A 16,756-nucleotide genomic window follows, 5' to 3' on the forward strand; every position below is an offset into this window, starting at 1 on the left:
GTTACTGAAACTGTGTCGGGACACATCTCTTTCTTTAAGTGCTTTGATCGTGAGTAATTTACAAGGCCAGACCGGTTTGATTTGAAGTTTCATTTGCACAGTTTAATCCCGCCAGGACAAGAGGAATTAGTCAGTTCTCTGTACAGAAGTGCTGTCTTAAACCATAGAGTATTACTCAGCAGAGATGTGGAAAACAATTAGCATTGCTTGCTAATCCTCCCGTTTTTAAACACTAACAGGGGCTTGCTGATCTAATGTGTGTGAACCATACCAAATGCCATTGCTTCGCTTGGGAAACAGCAGGCGCAGCGCAGATCAGACCTTATTTTGACTCGCGTCATGAAACCCTACATCAATCTGACAACCCATAAAACACACAAACATTAGTCAAGTTTAAGAAGGCATTTTAGATTCAGATCAGCACGGACCAGAACATTGTGTGAGTCGTGTTGCCGCCTTTTCCAGGAGGGAGAAAATGGGGGCGCCCTCATCACTTCCCCTCTCTTCGAGAGCAGAAATGGTCTGTCACGCCTAATTCTCGAACTGATCGCTCTCCGACTCGCCGTTCCGATGTGAAGCGAGAACCTAGCCACTTCCCAGAAGTCTGAGCATGCTTTGACTGATATCCAACACTCTTTCCTCAATGTCTTTTTTTGATTTGTCTGACCCACTCTGACAAAGAGGAACTACTCTGCCCTCCTCCGATACAAAAAAGCAGAGCATAATTTAAATGAGTAAAACTGCACTCAAGATACTTGTATCTATTTTTTTTTATATTTAATATATAAAATAAAAATAGAAAATGCTATTTTATAAAAGTGCCAATTAAAAAAAAAACAAAAAACAAAAAAAACAGAAGCAATTATATATTTTGCTTCAATACAAAGAAGACATAAAAATGCCATGAAGCGAGCAACACACTGTTAGCGGTGTTTTGTATTATGGCCTTTTCTCACTTTTGCATATGCAAATAATCAGAGAAAAAAGCTTCTTATTTTCTGCTAGTTTTAATTAGTTAATCCATTTGTCTCCATTGCTCTACTGCATGGTGTCAAGCACTGTTGTAAAATCAGCTGCAATTGATTTTAAAATGACAAACGACCTTTCTTCTGTCTGAAATATTATTGTTTAATCTAATTATTTTGAATCCAAAAGGAATGATATAAGAGCCTGTCTTTTACAGCATTATTATGTTATGGATTCCTTACTCTCCTCACACAGGACCATAATAAGGGGTTTAAGGTGAGGCTATTTTATAGTGGGTTCAGACGAGTCTGAGCTGTTTTTTTTAATAATGTCCTGTCAATCTCAGTCCTTTAAAACATTGCAGACTCCTAGAGAGTCATGAGGTACAACAGCTGCCAGGAGGCACATGCACACACACACACGCACACACACGCACACACACGCACACACACACACACACACACACACACACACACACACACACACACACACACACACACACACACACACACACACACACACACACACACACACACACACACACACACACACACACACACACCTTCTAACCTGCGCTGAAGACTGAAAAGCACAGTTTCTGTGCATTCTAAGGTCATATCTGTGATATGTGCTGCTGCTTTTGTCCCAGAAGCATATGGTGAGTGCTAGTTTATTTCTGGGCAAACATTCTGTGTGTTGGATTGAAGGCTCCGTCTCCTGCCATTTGAAATAAACTGCAGTGGTGGTGTAGTCCCCAGGCTTACAGACAGCACTGGTTTTCTAAAGGCTAACTGTCCTTCTGTTATAGTTCTAACATTTGACATGCGCTGTGTTCTGTGAAAGAAAGGTCCTAGTGTTCTGCATCTTTCTGAAGGGTAAACAATCCTTAAAGGGATAGTTCGCCCAAAAGTGATTTTACTCACCTTTTTATTTAATTTCAATAGACAAAAACAACTGAAACCAAATTCAAAATATCTATGTTTGTGTCTTGCAGAAGAAAGTAATTACAGGTTTGGAATGACATGATGGAGAGTAAATCATGACAGCTTAAAAAAAAAAATGTAGCTGATCTATCCCTGTAATCAATAACATGGCAGCTTAGGCACTTCCATGATGGTAATACCAAGGTATACCAAGACTGAATGTAAATATATTAATATGGCATATGGTAATCATACAGTACCATAGTATACAGTGGCTTAAAAGTTTTGTTTAAAATAGGAAATTTAATAGAAATAAAAAGTGTATGATTATGAGAAATGTAATAAAGCGAAAAGTGATGTAATCTAAAATAGTTGACATATTTAGGATGTGTCTACATATTTAAGATATTACTCAAATCTGTGAAGTTCATGCAGCTCAAATGCTGCTGTCATTAACGCTAAAGAAGGAGAGTAAATAGAAATCCATATTAACTTCTCACTGAGTCGGCTAATTTTATTTATAATAAATAAAAAAAATAGAAAAATGCAAAACAGAAGTAATTTTTATGGTCTAAAACTTTGGAACCAATTTTCAGTACTATCACATTACTATGGATTACAATACCATGGTACCGCCATTTTGGACTTGGTCGCTGCATCTGTAGTAAAATATAATGACTATTTAGTTCATAATTCAACCGAATTAAAACTAATTTTAAATATGTCCGATAGCCCTTCTTAAAGTTGAGAAGTGACTGTGATGTGTCAGAGTTCCTGTGAGGACCTGGTTTTAAATTGGAAGTAGGGTAATGGCTTCTGGGGAGACACCATGAGCGCATTGTGAAAGGTAGGACAGCAGTAAGAGAGATGGTTTATGGTCAGAGTAAAAGGACATGTGAGCCTTGTTATCCACAAACATAGAGCCCATATTGTTCTTTCCAGTAATGGGAATGTGTGTGTGTGTGTGTGTGTGTGTGTGTATACTCACAGATATTTGCTGTGCCCTTGGGGATGGGGAGATAGGATCCAGCGCTCCAAGCTCTGGCCTGATAATTCCTCTTACAGCGGCCACAGTCAGGCCCCGTAGTGTTGTGCTCACACTCGCAAGTCAGTTTCTCTTTGTCCAAGATACAGCTGTTGGCATGAAGGTTGCACTTGCACCTGTCACAGTGGGAAAAAAAAGGAAATAAAAAATATGCCCTTGTGGATTTTCAATTGTGGAGTTCAATTACACCCGAGAGGTGGAAAATATTGGAACCAGCACTTAGAGACCAGAGTGACCTTGTAAATCATTTACATTTGAAGTAAATGTGTATCTGCATGTGGAGGTATTCTGAAGCTTCCAGAAAATTACTTCAAAACCCTGCACACAGTGTCAAGGATTCTGCAAAATCCACATCATTATTTTTCTGCCTTTTCCCCTCTCTTGATAGATAGGCTATTTATAATTATCCCACTGGAAAATAAATAATTACAGACAGGTCACATTTTCAATGAGAGTACGAAACCGTTAAATAATCTATTAAATAAAAATAGTATATTAGGTATATTTTGTACATGTATTAAGTATATGCTGCACAAAACATATTCACAGTTCTTCTAACATCAGATTTTTTACTATGATGTGTAATATCAATAAATGCTGCAGCTCATGTGAATATTTTTAATCCTCAGAGAAGTCATGTTTTAAATGTTTGTTATACATTCACTATGGCCACCGAGGACAATCCCCATACAAGAACTTGTCTCATATGCACACTTTGCAGGGAGGTTTGCTCTCCCCAGTTTCCTCTCTAAGCACGCAAATTGATTTTGCATGCAGAAAGGCAAAAGATGGATATTTCTGTGACACTCATGCAGCACTGACGTAAAGAAATGTGATGCAGTTAAGTGAAACTGTTCTGCAGTCAGAATAGAGTAACTTAACTTGTTTATCCTTTCTGTGTTTTTCAGTTTGCTGCAATTCTGTACATGAAATTGATCATCACTTGCACAAATATTTTTTTAATTCTTATAAACTAAACAACAATTGTTTTACTCTTGATCTGTATCATAATCTTTGCTTACAATAAACGATATGGTCCCACTTTAAGGCGTCTTTAACTACCATTTAAATTGATCATTTGATACAATGCACTTATGTATACACATATTTTGACATTGTACTTATATTATTATAATAACCTGCATGTAATTACATCTGTAATTAATTTCTGTAATTACAACTATAACACTGTTGACCCTTCCCATTTAACCCACCCCTAAACCTACCCATACCACGAAACAGTCCGTACCCGTGTTTAGCAATACAACATCAACACAATAAGTACATTGTACTTATTTTTTATGTCATTACATAGTCATTAAATACAGCTAATATAAAGTGTTTATATGTATGTGTAATATAAAGTGTTATTATCAAGAATAAACTACAATTTAATATTTGAATACCATAAACCAGTGTTCCATCCAACATGATTAGATTTGTGCTTATGTGACTTCGGTATATATGGCATGAATAATTACAATGGAAAGTCAAAGACAGCAAAAGAAGAAAATTATTTCAGACTTGACTATTCATAAAGCTTGAGTTATGTGAACTCCAACTCCACTCCACCCAGATGTGTAGAAGTAGCCAGAAGTTATATATGTCGGCAGTAACATAAAGCTGGAAGTGTATTCAGAGAGCAAAATAAATTAAAACTTCTACAAAAATAAAACAATTCTGAACCGCTCTGGCCCACTTGCCTGTTAATATAAAAGCATTAATGTAAACATTTGCTGTCGTTATTATATCTGAAACTATTCCTTGTGGTAATATATAGCAAGTCATATATCCTGTCCATAGATATCATGCTGGAAAATAACCTGACTTCCTTTAAAGTTGCGTTGCTCAGCATGATTCCAACAGATTAAAGTAACACTGTAAAAAAAAAAAAAATTCAAAAGCTGATCAGTCACTAGTCTTTGATCTAACTTTTTCCAGACTGAGGCTCCTCACGGATTATGGGCATAACCAGGCTCTTGATGTCTGCTGTCTCTCTTTCTCACACAGGTGTACGCTCTACCAAGTGTGGGTACAGAGGAACATTATTAAAACCGCTTAAACCTCTGTGTCCGAAGAGATGTGCGTGCAGGGGCTGATAAATGTGATGAACCAAATCACGTTTGGAAGTGACAAATGACTGCTCAGTCCCTGCAGGTAAACACGGGCAGAATAAATGAGGGGGCATTATTCTCCAGACACCCTGATTTGCATCTCATTATCTACAGTGTTTTTTTTTAAATTTAATTTAACAGAAGGGCATGTCAAATCTCAAGATTCTAGGACATCCTCTTTAAAACTGGCACCTGTCAACCAAGCATGAATCTGTTGCTTCTGTGAAATGTCAGCAAGCTTGCACATATAAAATCTCCCACCAAATAATGACATATGATGCAAATTAGTCGCTGATATTATGGAGGGTCATTAAACTGCATATAAACAGTGAGTAATAGACTTCTGAGACATATTAAAACTACACATGAGTAAAAACCATTAAAAAATGGCTGTTTTACAGGAGCATGCAATATTCCCAGTGGGCAATGAATGGTTCGCAGGCCTTAACTAACAAGGCAAAACAAAGTCATTGAGCTGCAAGGAGTAAAAGGCATGCATGGCATTCTGATTAGACCTCCTTGTTCAGTTCAGGTGGAGGTCTCAGATTCCACGCCGCATTTCTTGCAGCTTGACCTTCATATCCTCTTATCACCGGTAACATTTTAATCACAGTGTTGATACGAGGCAGAGCTGTGCTGCTGATGTAATGAAGGGGACACAGCAAGGGCCTGCCGGGTCTCTTTGCCGTCGGCATGGTAGCATCGCTAACAGAGACGAAACATTCCCGTTCCAGTCTGGTCACCAGGGGAGATTAGGTGCAATAGCTGCCTCAAGGAGAAGCACAGAAAAAAATATATTTAATTAGACTTTAATGCCAAAGCTGCTCTCCAGGATTCAGCCTTAGAAACTGTCTGTCTTCATTTAGCCAGGGCTTTGCCATATTCACAACAAGCACTGCATGTGCATTTTGTTTGTGTGAGTTTCTACAGCCGTCATTATTTGCTCACCTTCATGCCATTCCAAACCTGTTTGACTTTTTTGGAATCTGATGTTTTGCTGATTGTCCAACCTATTCTTTTCCATCCAGTCAAGCACAAAAATCGGCACAAAAGAGCAAAACAAGTGTAGTCTGCATAACTTACTATACTACAAGTCTTCTAAAGTCATAAAAATAGCTTTTTGTGAAGAACACATTTTTTATTTATTTACTGGAAATCTTCCCCTCCACCATAGCTCTTAAATTTCAAAAAAATTCTCCATGTATATTCAAACTCAAAAACCTCATTATTAAAGGTGCTGTAGGTAAGAATGACACCTATAGTGGTTGAAATAGGTACTGCAGTCTAAATTCAAAATATTGTTTGCCCTTTTAAATTATTAGATGGATGCAGAGGCTTTTTAGTTTAGGTAGAATCCGGGATCTCTGACCCAGTTTGTTTACTGGCTTCCATGCCAGCAATGTGCTGTGTTTTCCGCCAACTGGCAACCAGTACGACTGGGTAAACTAGCAACATGCGTTATCGCACAGACCAAAAACAAAAACAGACATTCCTACATGGAACGCACATTTCAAAGTAAAATAACTAACCGCATTACTTTTCATTGAAACAAGTATGTGAACTAGGGGTGTCCATGGTTAACCGATTAACCGTTAAAAATTGCGTAACCGAGTGAAACATTTTGCTCAGTTAAGTGGCGTCAATGACGTGCTTTGAATTTAGTTGTAATATATCTTTGCACCACTAGAAACCGCCAGAGCGCTCCCAGACATTTGTAATATCCACAAGAAGAAGTCATGACCAGCTTTCTAACATGAAGCGGGCAAAGAAAAATACAGCGTGGGAGCAATTTAAAATTGAGTAAGTATTGCAATGCAATGCTTACCGCATTTTTCAGACTATAAGTCGCTCAGGAGAATAGGTCGCATCAGTCAAAAAATGCGTCATGAAGAGGAAAATAACAAGTCGCACTGGACTATAAGTCGCATTAGGGCAGAAGCAGAGCGGGAGCCGTCCGCGCTGTACATAACGGATCAGAAGAAAGAAAGTTTGAAGTGAGAAACTTGTGAGGGATTAGCGAAAAGCAGAGGTTACTTTAACTGTAATGAAGAAAATAAAAATTAGCTAATCCCGGAGTGAAAGCAAGATGGCCAGAGCTGAAGGAACGAGTCCACAGATGCTTGAACTCTCTGCTGGGAGAGGCTCAGCCGCGCGAGTCAAACGCTGTGTGAATCATTCTAGGCTGCATATTTTACTAATGCCTAATCATGCAGGCGCCCTTGCGGCCACTTGCATTGCTCGTGAACTGGAGCGCATCTCATCCTAATTTAACAAAACGCAGCGTAGGCCTCACAGACATGAAATACATCTTAAGAAAGCTTGAAATGTCTTTTAACAATTTAAAATGAAAAGAAATAGGCTACTCTCTGATTATGTAATCCATGATGTGCATTTCTCTCTATAGGCGCGTTCACTATACGGAGATGGCGGTCGTCAAATTAATAAACTAAAAATAATAACCCTTGAAGCACCGAGTATTAACTGCTAAGGGCCTCGGTTAACGGTTAATGAAAAACTTGAAAACGTGCAGCCCTAATGTGAACTCAGCATGTTAGATAAATATCTGCAAACATATTATGGTAATTGTATGCTTTAGTCAAAAACATACATACAGCACCTTTAAGGGACAGCTCACACAAATAATTAACAAATAAATCTGTCATTATTTACTCACACTCATGTCATTCCAAACCTGTGTGCCATTCGTCATTCTGTAGATGTTTTGATAAAGTGTTCTAGTGAATGAAGTAATGCTTACATTATTTCAGACAGAATTTCCATTTTTTGCTTGTGTCAAATTGTACAGATGACTAAAATGTTACAAAGAAGATATGATGGAGCTTTTGTTGTTGGCTTTGTGTCAAAAAAGTTTAAAGGCTGAATGTCCTCCTTGAAAGGCAGGAGGCAGCTCATGCTTATAGTGATTTATTTATTTATCTTTTGTTTAAATACTAGCCTGAAGCATATGAGTCTGTGACCTCCAAAATAATAGAAGCTTGATTGACAATGAAAGCACAAACAAAGCCGTAGTCTCTCTTCAAATGGTCCCCCTTAAACTGACCTCTTAAAAAAAGGAGCTCATCTTCATCAATTCATATCTTATCTGCTCTCGCACCAGTTCAGAAAAGCATAACAGCCACAGTTCTCTAGCCGCCTTGCAGCATACTGACTTATCAGTGGATAATTATTAGCAATTATCTCCAAATGAAGCTTACACATGCACGGCTAAGCATGCTGATCCAACCAAAACAGGCTGAGCAAAGACAAAATGGCCTGTGAGTGAGCGAAGTAAGTGAAGTAATTATGTTCAATTAAATGTGCAGGTGTTATTGTAATACAGAGAACAAGGTCAAAACTCTCACCAAAATTATTTTTTTCCTCATGTCAGTGTAAAAAACCATTGTGCAAATCATTACGATTTGAGGAGACAAACTTTAAATAAATAATAAGCGTGTTGCTGAGTGACTGGGGTTTCGCACAGATTCAGAAGACTTGGAATATAGCGCACAAGTCGTATGGATTCATTTACCTTTTTTAATTACCTTTGTTTTCCACAGAAGATAGAGTTGGCTTGGAACAACATTTCCACCGACATGGTTCCTGTGCGAGGTCCCAGCCTTTGTCTGTTCTCAAACCGTTCCGCACATAATTTTGGTGACGTGTCATACTTCTCAGATAACAATTATACATGCAGACACAGCGTTGTTTTTCGTTTTTTCCTATTCACAGACTTGTTAGCTACAGTGCCTTGCGAAAGTATTCGGCCCCCTTGAATTTTGCGACCTTTTGCCACATTTCAGGCTTCAAACATAACGATATGAAACTGTAATTTTTTGTGAAGAATCAACAACAAGTGGGACACAATCATGAAGAGTAACGTAATTAATTTTATATTTCAAAGTTTTTTAACAAATCAAAAACTGAAAAAAAATTGGGCGTGCAAAATTATTCGGCCTCTTTACTTTCAGTGCAGCAAACTTTCTGCAGAAGTTCAGTGAGGATCTCTGAATGATCCAGCGTTGACCTAAAAAAGACTGATGATGATAAATAGAATCCACCTGTGTGTAATCAAGTCTCCGTATAAATGCACCTGCACTGTGATAGTCTCAGAGGTCTGTTTAAAGCGCAGAGAGCATCGTGAAGAACAAGAAACACACCAGGCAGGTCCGAGATACTGTTGTGGAGAAGTTTAAAGCCGGATTTGGATACAAAAAGATTTCCCAAGCTTTAAACATCCCAAGGAGCACTCCCAAGGAGTATCAGACCACTGCAAATCTACCAAGACCTGGCCGTCCCTCTAAACTTTCAGCTCATACAAGGAGAAGACTGATCAGAGATGCAGCCAAGAGGCCCATGATCACTCTGGATGAACTGCAGAGATCTACAGCTGAGGTGGGAGACTCTGTCCATAGGACAACAATCAGTCATATACTGCACAAATCTGGCCTTTATGGAAGAGTGGCAAGAAGAAAGCCATTTCTTAAAGATATCCATAAAAAGTGTTGTTTAAAGTTTGCCACAAGCCAACTGGGAGACACACCAAACATGTGGAAGAAGGTGCTCTGGTCAGATGAACCCAAAATTGAACTTTTTGGCAACAAAGCAAAACGTTATGTTTGGCGTAAAAGCAGCACAGCTCATCACGCTGAACACACCATCCCCACTGTCACACATGGTGGTGGCAGCATCATGGTTTGGGCCTGCTTTTCTTCAGCAGGGACAGGGAAGATGGTTAACATTGATGGGAAGATAGAAGGAGCCAAATACAGGACCATTCTGGAAGAAAACCTGATGGAGTCTGCAAAAGACCTGAGACTGGGACGGAGATTTGTCTTCCAACAAGACAATGATCCAAAACATAAAGCAAAATCTACAATGGAATGGTTCAAAAATAAACATATCCAGGTGTTAGAATGGCCAAGACAAAGTCCAGACCTGAATCCAATCGAGAATCTGAGGAAAGACCTGAAAACTGCTGTTCACAAACGCTCTCCATCTAACCTCACTGAGCTCGAGCTGTTCTGCAAGGAGGAATGGGCAAAAATGTCAGTCTCTCGATGTGCAAAACTGATAGAGACATACCCCAAGAGACTTACAGCTGCAGCATTGCAGCAAAAGGTGGCGCTACAAAGTATTAACTTAAGGGGGCCAAATAATTTTGCACGCCCAATTTTTCAGTTTTTGTTTTGTTAAAATAGTTTGAAATATCCAATAAATTACGTTACTCTTCATGATTGTGTCCCACTTGTTGTTGATTCTTCACAAAAAATTACAGTTTCATATCATTATGTTTAAAGCCTGAAATGTGGCAAAAGGTCGCAAAGTTCAAGGGGGCTGAATACTTTCGCAAGGCACTGTATATCATGAACTATATATTCCTATTGTAAAATATGTGAAAGTAAGTGTTTTGTCATTTAAACACCTTTATAATGATCATGCTTGTTGATTTAAAATGCGCAATGGGTGTACATGTTCGTTTGCACTTCAATTCAGAGTATCAGATCAGTCAGATTTTTAGTCACTTAAATTAGAAGAATAGTAACTGTGTACACAATGTGTATAGGCTGATATCTGAAATCAGATCTGAGGGGGCAATGGTTAGACTGTTAGCACTGAAGGCAAAGTGCTATGGTTCTAAAGTAAACTTCAGTCCCCAAATGTTTAAATGCAGAACTCAGGTCTATAGCCAATCAGGTGTGGTATCTTGGGCTTTTTGAGGAACAATGGCTGCACTTTGGAAGCAGATGGTAAAACTGCTGTGCAGTGCTGCTTCCAAGTTGACCAGCTTGGCCAGCACAGTGTTACATAAGTTCTTTCTTTCTTTCTTTCTTTCTTTCTTTCTTTCTTTCTTTCTTTCTTTCTTTCTTTCTTTCTTTCTTTCTTTCTTTCTTTCTTTCTATCTACCTTTCATCCACCCATCCATCCATCCATCCATCCATCCATCCATCCAGTCTTTGCACAGCAAGTATCACTAATCAGACCTCCCCCCCCATCAAGGTAGTGACAAATGTTCCCTTCTCTGTAAAGTGTTTACTTCTCCATCCACTGTAAAGTGATTACTTCAGCCAGTTCTGACTTTGTGATTGGCTGTGAGCAGGAGCATGTCATAGGCTGACAAGGTGAGGCCTGAGTACGGCACCTCACTCTGAATCTGAGATAAATGAAACAGGGCATCTTGTGTGCTGACTCTAATTGCCTCCTGACAAACACAGACAACTGCTCCGCAGCACAGCACACAAAGTGAGAAGTGGGTGCAATCTCTCCGAGACAGATCTCTGCAACTATTGCTTTTTGCTAAACTGCATGGACTTGACAGCAAGAGAAGTTAGATTCAGGGACAGCTTAATGCTTTAGAGAGCCGAAGATGACCATCTGAGAAACTAACAGATTCCTCTGGTTCAACTAGATGTAAAAAATACTTACTTAAAAACAGTTGGCAACAACTTGCACCACATTAATCCTCTCACTTAACTGCTAATGAGCGACAAACATGACAATTGAAGTGGCCATGGTGGATATTTAACAGATATTCTCTACTTTGAAAAGAGGAACGGGATGTTGTCTAAGGCTCTGGGGCTCACAATTATCAGACGGCTTCACATTTGCTAAATAACAATGTTAGCAGGATGCAGTGAGGAGCTTAATTGGAATAAATCTAAATGACCCTAAAGCCAAACATTGCCATTGAAATTACAACACTGTATCCACAATTCATTTAACAATTTAAAGAACATTCAGTCGTCCTACTTTTGTTTTGTGCAGCAGCCACAAGCTATTACAGATTGTTAATGTAAGCCCCAAGACATTCATATTATTCAGGGGTCGGTGAACTTATCACAAGATAAAGAAAAGCTGGAGAAACTAGAGAGGGAAAATCTATTCTGGGCTAATGCTGCATTCAATTTAACTTGAAAAGTCTGAATTTTAAAATTCCTACTCGAGACTTCCTTGAAAACTTGTGCCAGGGTGCAGGTGTCTGACATGTAAAGAAGAGAAGTAATGGAGATTTGCACTGTTTATGAGCTTAGACGCAAAAATGAATAAATACAAAAACGAGTAAATCAAAGATTTAACATTACATTATAACATTTTGCAAACATTTAAAGAAAGTTATTTTTCATGTAAAACATGTATGAGATATGACAAATAAAAGTATGAAGAAGCTTGATCTAAAAAAACGAGTTTAATAAAGATGATAGATCAATAGGCTGTATGAAACGTGTGTATTGTACGGGTGATAATAAAGGCACAGTCTGGGGAGGGTTGTGAGATAAATGTCAAGGAGATTCTGCTAAAATGAAGCAAGAATATTCCTTTCTTTCTCCTTGCTTGTACCTTTACAGGCACCTAAGTGTGTTTAATTTCATTCTAGCACTTTCAATCCTAGAATAAGATTGAGAAGCTAAAATCTATCTATCTATCTATCTATCTATCTATCTATCTATCTATCTATCTATCTATCTATCTATCTATCTATCTATCTATCTATCTATCTATCTATCTATCTATCTATCTATCTATCTATCTATCTATCCTATACTCAAATATTAATTTATTTTGCTCCCACATTTCAAATTCAGGAATAGAATTAAAGTCTAAAAGTAATTCTCCATTTAATTATATAGTGTAAGCAGGGTAAAACTGAAAAAGGATGCACAGGAAAAAGAGAAAGAAATTCCTATTCATCTATAGAGCCCCACACTGGTTTACAAAGAATCTCACAGCACAAGCCCTTATAAGCCTGACAGCCGAGCTCACCACACGCCTGCCATGACCATACAGATGACATGGCTCTCTCTGATGGAGTGTCGCTGCGGGAATTCGTTTTAAACAAAACTCACGAATCTGGCTTTACACAGCCAATCTGTTGTCTTGTTTCCTGTCCCTTTCACACCACTGCAGCAAACAGCTTGTGTTTCGGTATTATCATTTTGGAAAAAACAAGGGTTCGTGACCTTCTTCGATTGCTGAATGGGTAGTGTGGCGGATGAGGGATGTATTTAAATCTTAATGTGTCTTGTCTGAGGGAGGCGGGTAAGGGGAGGTCGGAGAATATCTGTGTTGTAATGATGCATGGCTATATTGGGCTGGTGAATTGGCCTGGCTCAGATTGCCAAGTTCTCCCCAGACGCTCTGATTAAAGACTCTTAATCCATCATCAGACGCGGCCAGAACCGCACAGATGTGCCCGGGGTCAGAGGGCAGTTCGCGATTGGAATCCTACAGCTCTTTGGGTCTTCATCTGTTCCATACAACAGGCATCAGCCCAGAATGAGAGAGAAATATTAGATGTAAGCACCTCATATAATTTTAGCTCAAGCACTTTGAGACATAAAACATATTCATAATGCATGTAAAAGCTTCTCAACCATAATGAATGAAAGAAACATCACAGTGATCTAAGCAGAGAGATGTACTTGTTGTGTGTATGTGTAGGTGGGTGTGTCAGAAGGTTTGGGGTGGGGAGAGGAGGTGGGGTTATCAGAGGCAGAGATGTTGAGTGAAGTTGAGGTCAATGAGGGGATTATTCATAGATATCCTTTAACAGTACCCCCCCCCCCCACACACACACACACTAATTAAATAGGTCATGCCTAGGGATGTGCTTAAAGCCTTATTGGAAAGGCACACATAATGGCTTCAAAACTAATAATTCTACCGAATAATAGAAAAAAAATATTACACTGACACAGCCGCTCCTCATGTTTGGAAAACAGGTGACAAGGTGAAAGTGCAATATACAACCTCTAAAATCACTATGCAATAATGAGTGTGAAGTAAAACTATAAAATAAATGAACTGAGTGCAAATCAAGTAACACATTGGCGTCTCCATTGTCTCTCAGAAATCAGAGCTTGGCAAGAGTAATAACAGCTAGAATACTTTACATTAGGGCTAGATATTGACATAAATTTAATGATTCCATTCAATTTCACAAGCTTGCGATTCGATTTGGCCAAAACTTTTCTCCTCAGAAGGAATGACATAAAGTTAACCCTGATTTTGACACATTAACATAATAATTATTGCGTTACAGTGCTAATCTGGAGGGAGGCTAATAGCTTTATTCCAGTCAATGGCTTTGAATGGGATAGGGATTTTGTTGGAACCTCTAAATGGGATCAGCCTTTCCGGGGTAACACTATGGCTTTGTGCTGTAAAAATCCTCCCATCACCTCAGTATCAGCCCTGCTTATGGTGCTAAGCTGTGTATACATGTGCGTGCATGCATGTGTTTATGTGCATTTGCACATGTCTGTGGCAAGGGATGTCTGTCTGCATGTGTTGATTTTTGACACTGTCTGTATACAATATTCACTAAGGTTTTCTACAATTAAACACATAATTAATCCATTTGTGTAGAGATTGCACACGTTCCTTTGCTCTGAATAGGAGGAGGGACAGAATAAGGGATGTGCCATCTGTGAGTGATCAGGTCAGAGAGAGATAAAGAGAGAGACACAGACAGAGACGGTATGAGTGAGTGGAATGTAAATCAGCTCTGCTTGAGAGGAAGGAGTCTTTGTGACAGTGTGAGAGAAATGTTCATCTTCTAAACAGTGATTCAGGCACATGTGCACACTGACTAAATATTTGCTAATTGCCAAGGCACTTTCACAAAAAACACAAATCACTGGTAACATGGGATGCATTTAGTGCACTGATTTGAATTACTGATTTCATAATCGATATGTGCAAAATTTGTGTTTGTAAACACACTGGGCCTCTGATCTGCAAATTGCAGAGCATGCTGAAATATACAGCACCTTTCTCTTCTTTTTAAATACATTTTAATATTTGACGTTGTCAACACTTCTTTTTTAAAACCTCTTTTAAATCAAACATTAGCAGAAGGTTTTTATTTTTAAAGTGACTGCCATTAAATGACACCCTCTTTTGAGATATATATTTTTAATTGATTGTGATGCACTACACTGCATCTGTTTCAAAAACACCTTGTTTCTAGACAGAATAGGCATTGATATATACAGGCATATATGGAGTCTGTGTCTGAGTGAGTTTGACAAGGGCCAAATTGTGATAGCCAGACGATTGGGTCAGAGCATTTCCAAAACTGCAGCTCTTGTGGGGTGTTCCTGGGCTGCAGTGGTCAGTATCTATCAAATGTGGTCCAAGGAAGGAACAATGGTGAACCAGTGAAAGGATCATGAGTGGCCAAGGCTCATTGATGCACATGGGGAGCGAAGGCTGGCCCGTGTGGTCCGATAAAAAAGACGAGCTACTTTAGCTCAAATTGCTCAAGAAGTTAGTCTGATAGAAAGATTTCAGAAGACACAATGCATCACAGTTTGTTGAATATGTCAAGAGTGCCCATGCTGACACCTGTCCAACAGTGGGCATATGAGAATTAGAACTGGACCACAGAGCAATGATAGAAGGTGACCTGGTCTGATGAATCACGTTTTCTTTTACATCACGTGGATGGCCGCGCGCATGTGCGTCGCTTACCTGGGGAACACATGGCTCCAGGATGCACTATAGGAAGAAGGCAAGCTAGTGGAGGCAGTGTGATGCTTTGGGAAATGTTGTGCTATGAAATCTTGGGTCTCGCCATCCATGTGGATGTTACTTTGACATGTGCCACCTACCTAAGCATTGTTGCAGACCACGTACACCTTTTCATGGAAAGATATTTCCTGGTGGCTGTGGCCTCTTTCAGCAGGATAATGCATCCTGCCACAAAGCAAAAACGGTTTAGAAATGGCTTCAAGAGCTCAACAATGAGTTTGAGGTGTTGACTTAACAATGAGTTGGGATGTGCTGAACAAACAAGTCAGATCCATGGAGGCCCTACCTCACAACTTTACAGGACTTAAAGGATCTCTTCAAGGAAAACCAATCAAGGAAAACCTATGCCTAGAATGGTCATTATATAAAACACGGATGAAAAACCAAACATGAGATATTGATTTGTAACTTAACAACTTTAACTCAAATATACACAAGCTTAACATAAACGATTCTGGTATTTTGAGTGTTTTCCAACAACAATGTAATTAATGGATGACAATTTAAGTTTGAAGGGAATAAAGCCTGTGATTAGGCTACTAAGGAACATCATTTTTGCCAAAGAAGAACTTTTATTTTAAATAAATGTTAATTTAAAAGCAGTCAGTGTGATAAATCACCATATCACCAAGCTTAACACTGAGAATTTGAATACTTGTAATGTGATGATTGGGTGCAGATATCTAAATCGGAGAATATCATAGGTTTGGCTGGTTGGTGGGAGGATGGCTTATAGAGTAATATTGTTTAAGAAGGGTCAAACTGTTTATAATACAGGCAGACTGGTTTGCTAACACCCTCTAGCTACAGTCTGTCTCTCCTCTGACTGAATGTGCTGGATCAGGCAGTTGCTGGTAATCAGTAAGGCTGTCTAGAGGCATCCAAACGTTCAGCATGTTATCATTAACACAGTTCTCAGTCAGTCAGCAGAGTCCCAAAAGAACAACATTCTCTTCACGGAGAAGTGAATGCCTTTCCCAGTCTCTGGATGACTGTTACATTATTGATAACTCAGAGTGGTTCAGCTGTTCTTCTTACTTAATGTCAAACAGGTGAAATAATTATCAGCATGTTTACTAGGCTTGCTGGTTGCAGGTCTGACAAATGCAATCTTAAAATGTTGGGTAGATTTTTTTCTTTTTCAAATTTAATGAGGAGAACACTCCATGAGCTTGGTT

General features: G+C 38.9%; 1 protein-coding gene across 11 annotated transcripts in view; it reads right to left on the reverse strand.

Moving 5' to 3' along the window:
- Nucleotides 1-16,756, reverse strand: part of ntng1a (netrin g1a) — a 118,611-nt gene that overhangs the window by 20,238 nt on the left and 81,617 nt on the right. For all 11 annotated transcript variants that reach the window (XM_067434495.1, XM_067434485.1, XM_067434486.1 and 8 more), the window contains one exon: nucleotides 2,878-3,050. In XM_067434495.1, the coding sequence (XP_067290596.1) occupies nucleotides 2,878-3,050 (173 nt within the window). The remainder of the gene's footprint in view (nucleotides 1-2,877; nucleotides 3,051-16,756) is intronic.

Source organism: Pseudorasbora parva, chromosome 24 (genome assembly GCF_024679245.1).
Source record: "Pseudorasbora parva isolate DD20220531a chromosome 24, ASM2467924v1, whole genome shotgun sequence".
Classification (NCBI taxonomy): Eukaryota; Metazoa; Chordata; class Actinopteri; order Cypriniformes; family Gobionidae; genus Pseudorasbora; species Pseudorasbora parva.